This window comes from Nematolebias whitei, chromosome 22 (genome assembly GCF_014905685.2).
Source record: "Nematolebias whitei isolate Nwh7 chromosome 22, NemWhi1, whole genome shotgun sequence".
NCBI classification, from domain to species: domain Eukaryota; kingdom Metazoa; phylum Chordata; class Actinopteri; order Cyprinodontiformes; family Rivulidae; genus Nematolebias; species Nematolebias whitei.
This window is the reverse complement of record NC_056519.1, coordinates 15172432-15192361: the sequence shown is the minus strand read 5'-3', so window position 1 is coordinate 15192361 and position 19930 is coordinate 15172432. Positions and strand designations below refer to the sequence as shown.

The 19930-nt window shown below is 38.5% G+C and overlaps 1 protein-coding gene across 2 annotated transcripts in view; it reads left to right on the top strand.

Annotated features, from left to right (window-relative positions):
• anks1b (ankyrin repeat and sterile alpha motif domain containing 1B) overlaps positions 1–19930 on the top strand; it is a 291174-nt gene that overhangs the window by 135993 nt on the left and 135251 nt on the right. For both annotated transcript variants that reach the window (XM_037695743.1, XM_037695742.1), the window contains exon 10: positions 7694–7825. In XM_037695743.1, coding sequence (XP_037551671.1) covers positions 7694–7825 — 132 coding nt within the window. The remainder of the gene's footprint in view (positions 1–7693; positions 7826–19930) is intronic.

The window sequence follows — 19930 nt, the reverse complement described above, 5'->3', positions numbered from 1 at the left end:
AAGGAAAAACTCCCTCATGAGGAAGAAACCTTTAGCAGAACCAGGCTCAGGACACGTGGCCATCTGCTTTGACCGGCTGGGTTTGGTAGGAACAGATACACAATGGCAGGTCAAGAATCACATGTTAAGATATAAATAATATCAAATGAAAATTATTAAATTTTAACAAATTAAGGAAATGACGTCAATTTGTCCTCTAGTAGTCTAAGCTTAAAGCAGCATAACAAGCCAACCCTAACTATAGGATTTATCAAAAAGGAAAGTCTTAAGCCCAGTCTTAAAACTGGACAATGTCCTCATGGACAGAAACTGGAAGTTGGTTCCACAAGAGAGAAGCCTGATAACTGAAAGCTCTTCCTCTCATTCTGCTTTTGGAAACTCTAGGAACCACGAGTAAGCCTGCAATCTGAGAGCAAAGTGCTCTGTTAGGAAAATGTGGAACAATAAAATCTGGAATGTAAGATGGAGCTAGGTTGTTGAGAGCTTTGTAGGTTAGAAGTAAGATTTTGAATTTATTTCTGGATTTGACAGGGAACCAGTGGAGAGAAGCTAAAACTGGAGAAATATGATCTCTCCTACTAACTCCAGTTAAGACTCTGGCAGCAGCATTTTGGATCAACTGAAGACGTTTTAAATACGTATTTGGACACCCAGATAATAAACCATTAAAAGTGTCCAGTCTAGACTTGACAAATGCATGAACCAGTTTTTCTGCATCATTTTTAGATAAGATGTTTCTAATTTTAGTGATATTACGCAGGTGGAAATAGGCGGTTCTAGTAGCATTTTTAATGTGGGAGATAAAAGACCTGATCAAAAATAACACCAAGATTTTTAACAATAGAGCTGGAGGACAGATTAATGCCATCTAAGGAGGGCGAAAGACTGAAAAATTAATTCCTAAGATGCTCAGGTCGAAAAACTAAAACCTCAGTCTTGTCTGTGTTCAAAAGCAGAAAATTTAGGATCATTCAGGTTTTATGTCTTTAAGACTTGCTTGTAGTCTAAGTAGCTGATTGGATTCATTGGGTTTCATGGACAAATACAACTGTGTATCAACAGCATAATGATGAAAATTTATCCCTTGCTGTTTAATAATATTACCTAATAGAAACATATATAAGGTGAAGAGTATTGGTCCAAGCACTGAACCTTAATACCTTATCATTTTTCCATTTCTGCAATAAGCCCACTTTAAATGGAAGACTAATTATGAATATATACTGCAGTGTGGTGTTTACAGCTTCAGGCCAAAGGTCACACACCTGTGCATGTACTGAGAATGCATAAACCTCTGCTCAAGTAGGCTGTAATTATTTCAATCCATCTTGTATCCTTCTACCTTATTACGTACTAATTTGTATTCTATTATGAGCACTTTCAGTGTGTATGTGTGTTTATGTGCCCCCAGCCTTGTGGGAACATGTTGCCAAAGCCATTAGTGTGAGATTCAGGGTGCCCATTAGTCATGAATAAAGCTCAAATCAGCTCTCCTGTCCACTCAGAAATACAGGCTACGTTTAGTATCTTGGTGCCCAGTGTGTGTTCTGGACAAGAGCAGAAGTGTTGTGGATTTTAAATGAGGACAAGTAGGTGTGCATTCAGAGGATTCAATTATGACTGAAGGTTATAGTTCAAAGTGAGGACAGACCAGTTTGCAGACCAGGATTCATAAGTAAAAAGCTGAAGAGGCTTTGAAGACGTAAAATATTACATACACCAACGATGAGGGCAGACTTTCAACAAAGTAATGATGAAACCTTATTATACCCACAGGGATAATTAAACAAACTCTTACCGCTTGAAGAATTAAACACGACTGGTGTAAACTAGAGAGAGACAGGAGAGAAACGAGCTGTGGTATTGCATGAGGAAGTCTGGAGTGGTAGAGAAGTATGTTCGACTGGTACAGAACATGTATGAGGACAGCAGGACAGTGGTGAGATGTGCTGTAGGAGTGACAGATGGCTTCAAGGTGGAGGTGGGAGTGCATCACGGATCATCTCTGAGCCCCTTCTTGTTTGCTCTGGTGATGGACTGACTAAGATGAGGCCAGGCAGGAATCCCCATTGATTATGATGTTTGCAGATGACACTGTGATCTGTGGTAGGATAACTTGGAAAGGTGGAGATATGTACTTGAAAGAAGAGGAATGAAGGTCAGTAAGACAGAGTACATGTGTGTAAATGAGAGAGGCAGGTGGAACAGTGAGGCTACAACAAAGGTGCAAGACTTCCAATACGTAGGGCCGGCTGTCCAGAAACACAGGGACTGTGGTCAAGACGTAAAGAAGTGGGTCCAGGTAGGATGGAGTGGATGGAGAAAAGTTTCAAAAGTGATTTGTGACAAAACAAGTGGCAACAAAGTTCAAATGAAAGGTTTTTACTTGTATATTCCTATAAGGTTTTTAACTAGAACTGTATCGGATACAGAAAACGGTTATAAACCCCAAACCCCTCCATTTTCCTAAAAGACATACAGTGCATCCGGAAAGTATTCACAGCGCTTCACTTTTTTCCACATTTTATATTACAGCTTTATTCCAAATTGTATTGAATTAATCTCCATCCATCAATTATCTTTAACCCACTTTTTCCTTTTTGGGTTGCCGGGGTCACTGGTGCCCTTTGAATCAATCACTTTTCTCAGTTCTACACACAGTACCCCATCATGACAATGTGAAAAATATATATTTTTTTAGATTTTTGCAAAAAGCATTAAAAATAGAAAACTAAGAAATCACATTTACATCAGTATTCACAGCCTTTGCTTAATACTTTGTTGATCCTCATTTGGCAAAAGTTACAGCCTCAAGTCTTTTTGAATATGATGCCATAAGCTGAGCACACATATCTTTAGGCAGTTTGTCCCATTCTTCTTTGCAGTACTTAAGTTCCATCAGGTCGGACGGACATCTGTTCAAAGCCATTTTCAAATTTCTCCAGAGATGTTCAATTCGATTCAAGTCTGGACTCTGGCTTGGCAACTCCAGGACCTTCACAGAGTGGTCCTGAAGCCACTCCTTTGAGATCTTGGCCATGTTTTTTGGGTCATTGTCCTGCTGAAAAATGACCCGTCGCCCTAGTCTGAGATTGGGCGAAACAACCCTTCCACTTTGACTAGCAGTGGATGGAACTCTGAACTTCTGATGTGTTTAAGAAAACCACTTTAAAACAGATTACATAATTCATTTAAAACTTTTAAGTGGGGCCAAGATGATGTAGAGGTAGGGCAGCTGACTTGGGACCAGAAAGTCACAGATCGACTCCCCACCATGCCCACATGTCGTGGTGTCCTTGAGCAAGACACCTACCCATACTTTCTGCCTTGGAAGTTGCACCACCATATAAGTTGCATCAGTCCAAATATGTCTAATAAAGTGGGAAAAAACATAAATCGCTTCGCCTTATACGTCGCGTCTATTATGCGTCACGGCTGGCGCGTCGCATTTGTTTTAAGTCACCGCTGACAACCTGGAAATGTGGGCTGGTGTTGTGCCAAAAATCAATGGGCTGCCAAATGGCGACCGCGGGAATGTGCACGGGAGGACTTTAACAAGAATTTAACAAGATTAACACTTACAATTATTTGTTTTCTCGACATTATAGCAAAGGTGTTTCTCTGTTGAACTTTTCCTTAATAAATACACTTTAATGGTCAGATCAGCTGAATTTCCCCTGGACGTTGCGGCAAAATGAAGGTCCAGGAGTTCAGGAGCAAGACAAAGATGGCTCTGTATGGCAAGCCAATTGTCTCATTAATAGCCACTTTTACTTATTAATGAGACACTTGGCTCACCATATTTGTCCAGGGCCCTCTAGTGGCTGAAAATGGTAGTGTTCAATATTATCCCATGTCTGAATGAATGAAATTGTCAGATCTCAGCCAAAAATTGGGTTATAAATATGGGGAAAAAACGTAAATTAGTCACTTCGGACTATAAGTCACAGGACTTGCTAATTTATGCAAAAAGATGTGACTTATAGTCCGAAAAGTACGGTAATCCCTAATTTCTTCCCAGGCGCTTGCATAGCTGTCCACTCTCCACCTGGGTGTATCTCAGGTGTGATGGGTTGAATGCAGAGAACTAATTTTGTCATGGGAACATACAATGATAACAACACATAGCACTTACTCAAGTGTCTGCATAGTATGACTTGTTATGAAATTTGTTAATGTGACTGCTGTTCAGTGATCATCAGCATTATGAAAATACTTTCACAAACATGGACACGAGGCATCAGACTGGACGATTGACGGCGCCCAGAAGTCTGATGTTTGGGTGACACTCAGAGTATCGGCACTGAGAACATTCTTCTCAACGTGCATCATATGCTGTTTCTGATCATATTTTGCACGTTTGTCATGTTTTCGCCTCTGCTCACTTTGTTTAACTTTGACTAGTGCCTTTTTATCTGAAGGACCGTGGTTGTTCATCACCACTCATAATTCCACACAGTCAACTTGACTTTTCACAGCTAATCAAGTCTCTGCTACTCAAAACGTCACGACAGAGCCTCTAGATAAAAAACATGAACTCAGACTCGGTACAAAGAATATTTTTGTTATGATATTGAATTTTCTGCTCCATCAAATCAGTGAAGCTAGTTGTTGAGATGTATTTTAGAAAAGAGAAAACACATGGTTTTCTCTCCGACAGCATGTGTATTGATCCTTTGTGCAGTTTACTGTGATTAATAATTAAAGAAGGTTTTTCTATTGAACACAAACTGATACCAGATTTTTACTGTAATGAAAGGATAGCGCTACCTTCCATGTGTGCAGTGCAGCATGTGGACAGTATATGAAGACTGCAGTCCATTTTAGATCGATCGATACTTGATTGCTGCAAAGGTGACTGCAGTCTGAAGGCACTGGTGACCTTTTTCCTGTTCTCCTTTTTGCTCTTCCTATCTGATTTTCCTTTTTTTCTGAATCTAATTCAGATTTCACAGTTTTTATCCAAGGTTTTCCTGTTCCTGAGACATTTTGTGGTCTGTGTCCTTAGCTGGAGCGTGTGATTCAGTGAGATATCAGGTGAGCTGTATGTGCTGTCCTGAACCTCACTGCACACAGCTCGCCCACACACCTGTCCCCCTGAGAGCCAGTGAGCCTCAGGTAAAGACACTGTGCAGGTGTGTGAACTCACTTTGTCCTGCCATTAACATTACTGCACTTTCTGATGCAGTTATGTGGCTCACAAAGCAACAAAATGAAGCAATTCATTAAAAAAAAAATGTGTGTTGGAGATATATATATATTTTTTGTTCAAAACAAGTTTTAGCAATAATACGTTGCTTTGTGTTGCATTTATTTTTGATATTCTGGAAACTCAGTTAGATAAATGTTATATTTCATCTACCATATTGGCGAAACAACTAAAAATGTTTGTTTTAGTTTTTACACCGTTTAATGTTAAATTTTCATTCTATAGCTGCTATAGAATGAAAATTTAACATCAAACGGATAAATGGATAAACCTGCTATAGTATAGCAGGTTTATCCATTTATCTTCCTTAAAATAGCAGCTTACTGTGATTTATATCATAATGAGGACCAGTGTTACTAATGAGCAGAGTGAAAAATCTAAATAAAAACTCATCTCTGTGAGTTTTGCTCTTATAAAATGTTATCCAACATCTCTATCGACTTGCTTTTTTTTTTTTTTTTTTTGGTCTTTAAGAAGCCCAGCTCCTGACCAATCAGTGAAACTTGTTTTCTCCAATCCTGTCCGTTCTGTCAAACCCTGTCCACAACACCACAAGTGTTTATTTTTTATTTTTTGTAAAAGCACAGTTTTTATGCTTTTGACATTTATGTTTGAATGCTGTTAAAGTTACTGCAAAGACACATTTTTTATTTTATTTTAAAAAGTGAGAGATTGGGAAACTTTGTGGAAGAGTTAAAATTTTGCGAGGGATCATTTAGGATTTGTGGAAACAAAGATCCAGACACCCACACTTTTGGCTTTTTGATTGTTTACCACCTGATCTAAATTTTCGCATCAGAATCAACCTTTATTGTCATTGCTCAGAAGCACAATGAAATTACATTTCAGTACAGCCATCCAAAGAAAACAACATGGGTAGACAGAGATGCCTGAGGCTGCAGCCTCATAGGAAGCACTGCCCTTTTTGCCCATCAAGGAAGAGGGCCGGCAATGGAGGAGGGGGCGTACCAAAGAGACCATCTTATCACAAGCAAAACTGGTTTGTTCCACTTTGGAGTAAGCTGTTGGGGGAAGAATCAGTTTTGTTGTGTGTTTCCTTGACTGATGAAGCCTTCCGGATCAAAGGCGAAACGTTTCAGCACAAAAAATTAAACTGTCCAGATGACCTGACTGAAAAATGTTGCACTGCCCTTTTTGTTTAGATAAGGAAAAGGGAAAACTTGAGGAAAGAGGAGGTATAAAAAAAATCATACCTCACACTGTGTCCTTGACGGGATGCAGTGTAAAGTTGCAAAAATCCTCTGCTCAAGTAAAAGCAACATACTGGTGACATAAAAACACATGCATGTGGAGTGGGTGAGGGTGGGGTTTCCAGCACAGGCTGCACAAGTGAGCGACGCAACCACTGGTGCCTTCGCAATCAGTTGCGTTGAGACCAGCTGACCAGATCCATAATTTACAATTCAGAAGATATGCAAAAAGAGGTGCTAAAAAGGTTCACAGAACAAAGAGCAGGGGAAGGAGCAGGAGGAAAAATTATCTGCCTTCACCAAGAGCAAGAAGGGGAAAAAAAAACATGCCAGTAGTCTAAAGTCAATTACAAACAAACCCCTCCCATTCCTGATAACGCAGTTCTACACATTCAGTTTGTGTGTTGTTGTTTTGTTTGGACACGGGTGTTGTCTGTAAACTGGGAAATTAAACATTTTTGTGCAGAATATGAACCCTCCTGATTGGTTTCAGTGCTTTTCTCAAGACTCAAGGATTCAAGGTTCTTTTTGTTATTCGCATCACATACGGTACATGTGGTGGAACAAAATTATGTACACCCAGTTACATCCAACAAAAGTATTAAAATGTAAAGAAAAGCAGTAATAAGATCTAAGAAATGAACTAAAAAAAACATGAATAAAAAAACACTTTGCACAAGTAGCATAAAAACAGTACATTGAACAGCAGCACGAACATGAGTCTGTGTGAGCAGATGAGTCATGCAGTGTCGTGAGATAAAGCTCTTTAAAAACACGCTTCTCGTATGCACGAGTTCGAGTGGTTTGAGATTTCAAACCAAGCGCAGCTAAAAGGCATACGGTGGTCAGAGCTCAACAGTCCTCACGTTGTGTTCCTCTGTTCTGTTTGATTTGTGTTTGCTTGAGAACAGCTTGGTATTGATTGACCTCGCTTTTTGTCCAACGTTCTTGGTTGCCTGGGTGACAAGTTCTGCTCACAAAAATCGTCTTGAAAGGTGATGACTATCTTTTGAATGTGATATGTTGCTTTAGGTGCTTATGTTGTCAGTTTTGAACAACAGGAAGATGAAATAAATTAAACCTGGAAACTTCATCCTTGTGTTGATGCTTAGCTTTCACAAGAGCAGAGCTTCCTTTCCTTATGGAGTCAGCGGATTGGTTTAATCAATAAGTTATCTTGTTGTTGTTGATTTTTTTTTTTGCACTAGCCAAAGTCAAGGTTGTAACCTTGTCAAAGGTTTTTATTGAAGCTCTCTGATATTTGTGTTGACAGCGGCCGACCCCTCCTCTCGCTCCAGCCTTGGAGGAAGACGAGGCAGAAAAAACCTGTGGCCCCACTGGATTCTGGGAAGCTTTTACTCCTTGCAACGGCTGCCACAACCTTGGCTTTTCCGGCCTGTCACAGGTACACACATGCAGATTAAATTATTCTCAATTATTGTGAGAACTGATATTTTATTGCTACTTTATGTTGCCATTGACTCCAGATGTGCAGAAAATGGACCCTCTCAAACATACAGAATGATTCTGACGATTCTCCCATTTTCGTTTACTGTAGCCTTGCTGCACATTCACACACTCCGTCACACAACTGAACTGCAGTGAAATTACAGGCTAGTGATGTAGCTATTGTTCAGAGCGAATATTTTCACTGGTTACCTTGGGAACGCAGTGGATAAGCCATCACAAGAGAGACTTCCTCTCCTGGCAGTCTTTTTTTTTTTTTTTACTGTGTTCAGTTTTTGTCTTTCTTATTATGAAATAAAAACTTTAGAAAAATCAAGCCAACCCCTTCTGTGAGCAGAATCAGGTTCGTGAATTTGAATGAATAAGACTTAAATATCAGAAACTCATTAATGTTATCATCCCTCTGGAGAAAATGTGAATGTTGCATCAGCAAACAAAATATACAACAGAGAATGAGGACTTTTTAGGGTTTTACAACTACTTTTTATGAAAGATTCATTCAGTCTCCTATCTCTGCTGCGAGTCTCCTTCCTCTTCATTCAACCTTTCATCAGCGTGCTGTGGGTCTAATTGTGGTTAAATGTCTGTGGATGAGCGTTTAGTGGCAGAATGCATGCTGGCTCAAACTGCAGGACACCTGACATTTACAACACAACGACCCTCTGTCTTATACACTGGCAGCCTGTCTGAGTGACTGGCTCAGTGCCTAGAGGTTTGCACCTGGACGTGTGTGTGTTTGTGTGTACTAATATGCTAAAAAGCCTTCTTAGTTAAAATGTTTGGGTTAGCATGAGAGGATGTGGGCACAGACAGCATATTTAGTGTTGTCATCCTTCTGTGTTCAGATGTGATGCGGTGTCATTTTGAGTGTGTGTGGGCAGGTGTGTGTTATAGAAAAGCAAAATGAAAGAGGAGTGTAGGAGAGAGGAAAGATTGAGTTATTTCATAATTAAGTTTGTGCTAATTTGCTCAGTGTAATTATATTCAGAGTTGCCAAAGAAAGTTTATTTATTCTGTCTGTGGCTAAATACTCGAATAAACAAAATGCAGTCATTTCCTTCTCAATAGATTTTTCATTTTTATTTTTAATTACCTATTTTTTTTCTGAAAATGTTCCAAATATCCACCAGTTTTATTATTATTATTATATATATATTTTGGGGTGTGATCATATTAATGACTTATAGATGCAACAATTTTAAGGTAAAACTGTAATTGATCTGATTATACAAATACCGTAATTATCGGACTATAGACTGCACCCGAACATAAGCTGCACCCACTAAATAATTTTTTTTATACATTTTGTACATATATAAGCTGTGCTTGGGTATAAGCTGTGAGTGTCCATGTTGAAACATGAGATATTTACACCAAAATTTAAAAAAACCTTTTAATTAAATACATACCGGTAACATACCATATTTTCCGCCGTACATGTCGTACCACCCTATAAGTCGCATCAGTCCAAATATGTCTAAAAAAAGTGGAAAAATCCATAAATATGTTGCTTCACCGTATGTGTGTTCTAGAATTGCGCCGCTCAAGGTGGCTGCATGTTGGAGCAGCTCTGTTACTTTCATTCTGAGATTTTGCTTTTGGAAACTTTAATTTCTCTTTTTCTGGATGTAAATCACATGTTTTGGATGATTGTTTCCTCTGGTATCAGATGCTGTGCAGCTAGAAGGATTTTTACTGAAACTTTTTTAGTTTTGGACATTTGTTATGATGCGTAACCATGGCAACAAGACAGTTTTCTATAACCAACAGCAGCTGATTAACATCTCAAAGCTCAAATAATATCTCAACTACAGCCTCAAATCTCAAATGAGTTGAAAGGGAGGCTCCGCGGACGCATTCTCATCTACCTGCTGACTGTGCTCGAGTGCCTGACCACTGAGATCCTGGAACTAGCAGGAAACACGGCTCATGACAGCAGAAGGACAGGATCATCCCTCGACACCTACAGATGGTTGTCCGCAGCGACGAGGAACTCGGCAGACTGCTGGGAGAAGTGGCCATCGCTCTGGGAGGAGTTCTGCCCAGCATTCGGGCGGTCCTACAGTCCGGGGGAACAGAGAGGCCAGCCGAGTCTGGGTGGACGGATTGGACGCATCTGCGGCCAGTTTCTTCGGATCTGCTGTGGGATGGACCTTTACAAGAGATCCTTCCTGCCCACAGCCATCAGCATTGATAACATCTCTTATTGAAATGAGGATAACGAGTTACAACAACAAATAATTTCCTTTTGGGATTAATAAAGTATTTTTGAATTGAATTGAATATGTCGCATCTATTACGCATCACCGCTGACAACCCGGAAATGTGGGCTGGTGTTGTCAAAAATTGATTGGTTGCCAAATGGCAGCCGTGGGAGCGTGCACAGAAGGACTTTAATAAGAATTTAGCAAGATTAACACTTAAAAACAATTATTTGTTTGCTCAAAAATTATAGTAAAAGTGTGTCTAACATTTGCTTAATAAATGCACTTTAATGGTCAAATTAACAGCATTTCGCTGGGGTGGTGCATCTGATGTAACTTGTTCCAAACAGCAAGCAGAACGAAGGTGGGGGGTACTGTGGCAAGCCGATTGTATCATTAATAGTTGAAGATTCTCAGTCATCCAGGACATGGTAAATTCAAAAAAGTTCAAAACAAAAACAATAAAATATAAAGTATAATAAATAAAGTCCAGTTGTTTTTGTCTTTAACTCTAAATTGTCCCTAGGTGTGAGTGAGAGAGTGAATGGTTGTTTGTCTCGTTTGTCTCTATGTGGCCCTGTGATGGACTTGCGACCCGTCATGGGTGTACCCCGCCCCTCGCACAATGATTGCCGGACATGGACACCGGCGACCCCCATGAACCAAAATGGAAGAAGCGGGTAAAAGATAATGGATGGATGGATGTTTTTGCCTTGAACTTTTTTGAATTTGTCATTATAGCCACATTTACCTATTACATGATACAACGGCATGCCTTACTACTACGACTACTACTACTCTGCTTCCATCTAGTGGCTGAAAATGGTACTGTTCAATTTTTTTTTTCAGTCAGAATGAATGAAAACCGTCATAGCTCGGCCAAAAATTGGTTTATAAATATAGGAAAAATCCATAAATACGTTGCTTTGGCCTATAAGTCTCAAGGCATGCAAATTATGCAAAAAACTGTGACTTATAGACTGAAAAATACGGTACACAAATACGTACAGTTTTGTTTTTCCTAAGCAATGTCTTTAACATGGTTGTTTGAGAAGTAAAATAAAATACAGTAGCCTATTAGGAAACTCCCTGATCGCTTCCTTCATTCCTCCTGTGCACTAAAACCACTGAAGTCGTCTTCAGTGTCAGAATTGATCAGCCTCAGAAAAACTTGATCACACACGTCCTCAGTCTCTTTCGTTGTCACTCTCAACGTCATTTTCGTCTCAAGGCAAATTCGTGATTTGATTTGCCATTCACACTCATTTCGAGTGGCTGCAAACGATGCAACAAATACAAGATGCAACAAATAAGTGTCTTAATGTTATGCTGTCCTGACTTTAAAGCTCTGAAGAGTTTATATACATGTCTTGTTAAATGAGTGGTGATATCTGTTGGACTTGGTGTTATCTGCAGAAGCACTGACCTGGAATGTCAGCATTAGGGAAGAAAATCACATTGGTGCATAAAGTGGATCTGCAACAATTTGTTGTGAGCCACTATAAGTGTAAGATGTTGATTAAAACAGTGTACAGATGTGCAACAGGTGCTGAGATGTCATTATACTGCTGCACAGCTGGTTTCAGAGGTACAGCACAAACAGTATGTGAGCTTTACTAACCATCTCAGGGTTGAGCTAACTTCTAAAGCAACATGAAACCCCAGCAGAGGCAGCTAATAAAGATCAGCTGAGTGGGTTTGAGCAGTTTAAATGTATACGAGTTCACAAATGGGATTTTTCATGCTCCATTCACTCTGTAGATTTCCTGAACTTGAGTTTGGATTATTAGATAAACTGCGACGGACTGCGTCCTCTTAAAGCTTCTGAGTGTAAAATGGCACTTCGGTTTGTTTGTGTGCACGTGTAGTACATAAAGGCACGTAGGTTTGCACAAAAATCCTTTTTAATTGAAAGTTTTCATCACTGGCTCCCCTCCCCCCGTCGTCATCATTATTAAACTAAAGTGGACTTTTGTCAAACAGTGTGTGGAGGCTTCCTCTGATGTAAGCTTTACAAAGTCCAAACCTGAGACAGCCTTGAAAGGAAAAAGAAGATGTCGATAAAGCAAATAAAACAAAATTAAGCTAGAATGAGGTTGGCTGGGTTGCCAGGCAACACGAAAATGCATGTGTTATTAAACGTGGGATGTCCACCATCATCAGACCACAACCACAATTTGCACAGGTGCGTCAGAGTGCTGCGCACGTCAGTGTTTCCTGTCTCACAGCTTCGTTTCATTCCTTACTTCCTTTTCCGTTCTCTTTCTTTTTTCACTTAAAACAACTTCCTCACACTTCCTTCTCTGCGGCCGTGCATATTCATATTAAGTCGATTACTGAAAAAAGTTTACAGCCCAGACTGTTTGAAGTTGTACATGTGGTTTGAACAGGTCAGTGTGTTACAAAGACTGGAAGGTTTGCAGATGTTGGGGTTTACTAAACACAGATGTTTCTGAGGGAGCAGAGAATATGTGAATAACCAGGTTTGTTTCTTTGCTTTGGATTACAACTAGCCACACACACAAAAACTGTTGAGGGTGGATTATAATACAGTAATCCCTCGCTACGTCGCGGTTTGTTTTTGCAGACTCTCTCTATCGCAGTTTTTCAAAATAAAATTGAACATGACACACAATTGGCTGATTGATGGATGAGCCGCATGATCTGAATGGGATTTTTATTTAAAATTAGTTATTTAGCACCTCCTGCACCTCTGTGCGGCCCACACTGTAGGATAAGCTTCCTCCTGCAGCTGATCAGCTGTTCACCGTGCAGAGCAGATAAGTGGGCGTGGCCAAAAGTGCTTGCAGGTGGCTGAGAGTAGTGGAGGCAGAGAGAGGGAAATCATGACATGCTGTGCTCTTTTAGAGCGTTTAGAGTTTAGAAACATTGTTTAGAATATTGCACGAGTGTGGGAAGAGTTTAAAATGCCTTTATACATATATATATATATATATATATATATATATATATATATATATATATGCATGTATGCAATGTATGTATACATACTAAACAACTACTTGTCCCTACTTCGTGGTTTTTCAGTTATCGAGAGGCTTCCGGGTACGGATCCCTCGTGATTAACGAGGGACTCCTGTTTACAGAAAGGCGTATTTAACAGAAGCTCTTCTTGTTTACACTCCGTATGATGAGCACAAAAGTCCTTATTTATGTAACACACAGAAGATCTGCTGGTTTCAAATGGTTACTTCTGAGTGCAACATGCTGAACACGCTGCAAGGTTTTTGTTTTTCTGTGTGTCACAGCTGAACAAACATTAAGTTTGGAAACAACTGATTATAGATAATTAATGAAAACGATGGACAAACAGCTGTAACGTACTGTAGATATCCAGATAATTGCTAAATGTGACAAATGTGTTGGTATTTGTTTGGTTACACAACACAGGCTGTAAAAATGAGTTTGTTTACACAAGACAAACAATGACCTTGTTCTGCAGAAGGATCTGGAACTACAAAGTCCCAATACACTTATTTTTGTATTTATCTTTGCTTCCATAATCATTGTAATGTCCCGGCTGTGTTGGGTCATACCTCGTTCTTCCTAAACAATATTCTAAACAAAACGCAGCAGGTTTTACCGTCTGATCACTTCACTGTCTTGTAAGGAGAACTATTTATTTCTTGATGTGATAGTTTTGGATTTTTGTTTGAAACAAATTAAAACGGTCATTTTCATACTTTTCTCTCTCCACGTTTAAAGCACAGATTATAATTGTGATGTTCATTGGAGCCTTCATTGATTTCAAATTTCCACGATGCGTCTCGTAAAAATCTTTCTAAGTCATATTTTCAGTTGCTCATTTTTTATTCTTTTCTGTCGGTTCCTCTCCCTCTCTCTCTGCGGGACGTCATGCAGCCCTGACTTTAGTTTCTTCTGGGTAATGGTTTTATACTGTGTAGACGGCAGCTTTAGGCCATCAAACTAACTTTCAACACAAACATCTGATGTGAAGCTGTGGAAGTGTTAATGTTTTCATGTCTGTGTATTCTCACGCCAGCTGGACTCGCTTTGTTTTTCTGTTTTTGACATAATTGATGATTTTTAAATGGACAAGCTTCTGCAGGTACGTATATGGGCAGACATGCAGCAGCAATGAGTTGATTTGTTTTTTAGTAGGAGGATTGACAGATGGACAGATCGGGGCTTGTCTGCAGTACTTAGGATGCTTAAATGTGACCAAAGTGTTTTGAGTGATGACATGATGTCACATTAACTGGCTGATTGGCTTCTAATGCTCAGTTTTATTTTGTTTTTGTTCTTTTTTTTTTGTTGAACTAAAGCATAAATATTTTAAAATTATTTTATTATACATCTTATTATCAGATCATGTGTTTTTTTTTTGACAATTCTAGCAGATAATGTTAAGATTTAATTAAATGATTTACATATCTCTTTTCAAACACAAGTACAGCTTAAAGGACTTAAAAACGTACATGTATTACAAAAAAAATACATCATAGATTCATGAAGATTTAATGTTGAGGATTCTGGAGATTTGTGTTTGTACATATTTACATATCTTGAATCGAGCAAGTATGGATTAGAATGTTTCAGCCATTTTAAGAAAATAGTTTGTTTCTTTAGATCTTTTAGGCTGTGATGTTTCTTTGTTTTAATTTTTAATCCTGTTTTATTGTACATGTTGGTTTTTATGTTTGATTTTAATTAATTTATATTAAATATATTATCTGTTTTTAACCAGCTTAAACAGCACTTTGGTCAATCTTGTTGTTTTTAAGGGTGGTATATATATATATATATATATATATATATATATATATATATATATATATATATAATTGACATATTTAGATATAGGTTAATGGTGTTCCTTTAACATTTTTTTTTTCTTCAGACAATTAATGCCACGAATAGAGTTGTAAGAACCTTCTGTTACATAATTTCCAGGAATTATTAGACAGGCTGCACTCCAGTGTTGCTGAGATGTAGTATTGTGTAGCAGCTCATTGGATTTCTGTGCAAGTAAAACTCCTTGTGATCAATAGTTGGAGGGTATGTTTCATTCTTGACACTTTTGACCTTTTTCAGATTTAGATTTTTTTTTTTAAATGACGATAAATCCAGCTCAAAAGTAGTCACTCAAGCGTACAATGAGATTTGTGTGTATGATAAGATCCACAAGCGTACCACAAGTTTTGCAACTGAATAAAGTTTATCATATGTACACATTTCTATTTGCATAGGGAAAAGGTTAATTTGTAACTTGGCACAATAGTCAGCGTACTAGTATTTGCCTAAAAGTAATTTCCTCAAATGATTTGAGTGGCTGAAGGTTACCGTATTTTTTGGCCTATAAGTCGTGTTTTTTTGCATAATTTACATGCCCTGTGACTTATAGCCAAAACGACGAATTTTTGGCTGAGATATGACTATTTTCATTCATTCTGAATGAAAATTTTGAACTCTACCATTTTCAACCACTAGATGGCAGCAGAGTAGTAGTAGCAGTAAGGCATGGCATAGTATCATGTAATATGTAAATGTGGCTATAATGACAAATTTAAAAAAGTTCAAGGCAAAAACAACTGGACTTTATTTATTATACTTTATACTTTATTGTTTTTGTCTTGAACTTTTTTGAATTTACCATTTCCTGGATGACTGAGAATCTTCACCAGCATCGGCTTACCAAAGCTCCTCATCTTTGTTCTGCTCGCTGCTTGGAGCAAGTTAAACCAGCTGCCCCGCCCGGCGACATGCAGCTAATTTGACCATTAAAGTCATTTATTAAGTAAAAGTTCAACTGAGACACACCTTTGCTATAATTTAGAGCAAACAAATAACTGTTTTAAGTGCTTTTCTTGTTAAATTTCAAATAAACCGTGTTCTTTTTTTGCCCCTCCCTCTGCGCACTCCCAGAGCACGAGGCAGCAAATACAGCTGATTTGACCGTTAAATTCCTTTTATTAACAATCGTTAGACTGAGACACACCTTTTAACATAATTTCGAGCAAAGAAATAAATGTTTTTAAGTGTTCATCTTGTTAAATTCTTGTTAAGGTCCTCCTGTGCACACTTCCGCCATTTGGCAGCCCATTGATTTTTGGCACAACACCGGCTCAATTCCGGGTTTGGTCCACGTTACGGGGTTGTCAGTGGTGACGCGTTACAAACGCGACGCGTCAGCGCTGACGCATAATAGATGTGATGTATACGAAAAAAAAAAAGATGTGACGTATACGGCGAAGCAACATTTATGGATTTATCCACTTTTTTAGACATCTTTAGACTGATGTGACTTATAGGGTGGTGTGACGGGTACGGCAGAAAATACAGTAATCTATGGGGGCCAAGGCCACCATGGCCACCCCCTGGCTCCACCATTGTTCCTGATGATGAATAATAATGTCCCTTTTACTCACCAGGACTTGTCACTCTGCACTGTCTTGAACAAGCAAAATAATAACAATAATAATAATAAACTACCTCTGTTCTTCCACTTAGTGTAATTCCTGTCCACTTGAATATTTTGTGCTAAAACTTTAAGGTTTACTTACAGTCCCTGTTCAGTTCCAGTCCAGAAAAACACTCATCTCGAAAACTACAAACATTCACTTTTTAGCGATGGGAGACTTTGATGTACCGCTTGTTTTACTGTAGTATCTCTTTTTAAAAAAACAGTTATATTTGGAGCATCATTAATTGTTCCTATGTTTATCCCAGAAGTACCACCCTTCAACAACAGATCACCTGTCGAGCTTCGTTGTTGGTACATCAGTAAAAAGTAGGGCTAGTCGATGTGAATGTGAAGCCAAGGGAAATGGAGACATTCTCTAAAAAAATATATATTTTCCAGCTTTATGACTGAGATATAAAAGGAGACTGTGTGAAAATGATAAACAAGAAGTTGTTTATCCCCAAGCTGAACGTGCTGCCTCACACATAAAAACAAAGTTGGCTTGTACTGATAAACAAACGGGACACTGGGTATCATTTTATTTTTGCTTTTAAGAAAAAAAGACACAGCCTTAAAACATGTGATGAGAAAATATTAACATGTTATTATTATTTTTTTGAAAAGATAACAAATTGAATCTTATTGGACTTTAAACCTGCACATGGTGTTTTCAGAAAATCAGCACATTTATTAATTAAATATGAACAAACCCAGAGTGTTTGATGAATTTACCATATAAATCACTGCATGTGCTGTTTTTCAGCATCGATGAATTATACGCACATCATCATACAAAGCATCTGCTGTGCTTAAAGCTATGAAGCAGATTTGAATATTTGTTTATAGATGGACTTCTCTTCCTAAAGTTGTTTACCGTTTAGCTGCAAGCCAGACATTTTTCCACCGTTGGCTGCCTTTTTGCTCTAGGTGGTTTCTGTGTCTGTGACGTTAATTGTGGAGCCAAGGAAAGCCGCACTGTCCATGCAACAGCCATCGTCAGGCTCGTGAAAGGTGTTATTTTCCGAAGAGTGACTGCTTATGTGCTTATGGGTGCTTGCATCCTTAGCCAGATGATTTATCTACAAAAATAAAGCAGCAAAAAACAGATTATCTAAGTTTAACGCCACTTGTTGCGAAACTAATCTAACGTACACAAAGAACCCCCAGAGAAGTGGGTTTCCTTATTTTTATTTTTATAGTTTGCTCCTGTTTTCAGTCCCTATTTCCCCTCATTTTTGTCCTCAGAAGGTCCATTGTCCTCTGTGGTGTCTCCCCCCCCCCCCATTTCTCTCTAATCAAATAGTCTTTATGAGGAAATGCCAGCAGATTGCAGCATCTATTCATATCTGATGGCCTCTGAACTCTGCTGGGAGCGGGAGGGCTGGGGTGTGACTGTAACAGCTGTGGGCGGGCTGAAGAAAACTGTTTTAGGATGATAAAAATACAAATATATACTTCATCAGATGATTAAACAAAAGTTTGAAGAGGATTAAAACACAGTAAAACAATAAATTATTGAGCTTTTGAAGAGGAAAACACATAAAGCATGCACCTAAGCTGTCACATGCTCATACAAATCCACCTCACCGCATTTTTTTTTTTTTTTACACCAATATCATCACAAAGCATTTCATCCTTCAGTCATGTGAAGGCACAGTCACACGCTCACACTCGCGTGTTTTATCTGGCCATTGCATTTGGACGGGAGCTGCGTAGGACCTGCTAATTAGTGGCCGGAGGAGGCCTCTGTTTGTCTGCCGTCTTCCTGTTTAACCCAGACACAAGTCTCTCTGTGTCCTATCTCTGCCCTGAAAGATAGAGAGGGAGGGAGGGAAGAAGGACCAAGAGGGTCGTTTGTTGGAGGCATTGCTTTATATCTTTTCTACGAGGTTTAAAGCTTTGTGACTCGTTTGGAGCCGAGCGTGAGGAGCAGCATCAAAATATCAGGTAACGTTGCTAAAAGTGTTAAACTGCTGGTTCTGTTTGATCTTCAGAATCACGTGTGCCATAGTTGAGTACCAAGTTATCTCATGGCACAGTCTTTTGGAAATCATGCTTTTTTTTTAACCGGTAAGAATTTGCTCAATTTTTATTTTCTTCCCCGCAGTTAAAAGTGCCTGCTTCATTTTGTTGCCGTCTTCAGTACATAAAATTAAACTTGCCGTCTATACGTGCTCGCCGTTCCCGTTTTCCTACATTTGTATGTGTGAGAGGAAATCCCTGTTCCTTACTCACTTCACTCCCACTTCCTCTGCTTCCCTTCCTCGGCACGAACTCATTTTCCTCTTCCCGCTCTCTGTCTTGTGCTCATCTCTGTGGGATTCACCAAGTCAGACTCTACAGTTTAAGTTGGATCCTCGCGGCTTTTTGTTTCGTTGCAGTTTTTCCTCTTTTCAATGTTTTCTTCTGAAGTTTCTACAAAAACAGGTAAGTTGGAAGGAGGAAATATAAGTAATGTGACTAATTATCAAGTAAAAATGAAAGGATTGAGTTCAAATGAGAAAAAAGGGCAAATGTTAAACGAATTAAACAGAGCATCTCTTCCTTAGTAAAATTAAAACTGAATTCAGGTTATTTTCTTAGATAGTAAAATATGCTATAATTCAATTGAAGAATATGTTCTCAATAGATTGTCTTAGTAAAAAGACCAAGATTATGATTATTGTTGGGTTTTCTCTTTACATTTTATAGTGCAAATATTTAAACTCTCAATGTTGTCACTTCCTGTAAAACACGGTTGTTTCAGTTTCTTTTTTAAATCTTTCACATCTACCACTACTTGTCTACTTGAGCTTTATCTTCTTTTGCTTTGAAGAACAAAAGCCTCTTCCTGTTCACACTACAAAGACATCTTGTGCATTTCCTGCCGAAACTGACCTTGTGACACAGTTACTCACCGGCCTTAGTAAAATAAATAAAAAAATGCTGTCAAAGTTTAAAATCTCTTGAAGTACACAAACTAATTTAAAAAGGTTTAATAATTATCAGGATCCTATTAAAAAAAAGGCTTATAGTTCCTATTTACAATGCATTCTTAAATAATTAAAACTTCTTAGAACAAAATAAAATCAACGTTGAATGTTTGACTGATTAATGATGTGATCATGAGATGATTAGACGTTTTAAAGAGTGTCCAAAAATAAGGAATGCTAATAAAACAAATAAATAAATAAATGAATAAATAAATAAATAAAAAATGCATTCTATATATATTTGTCATCCTGGTTAAAAATAACTCAATGGTTCCCAACAATGGTCCTTGAGGAACACCAGAAAGCATGTTTTAGTTGTTTCTCTGCTCCTGCACGCCTGATTCAGCGATTTAATTACTTCAAGTTCTGCAGATGCCTGTAAATCACCCATTTATTCAAAACAGGTGTGTTGGAGCAGAGAA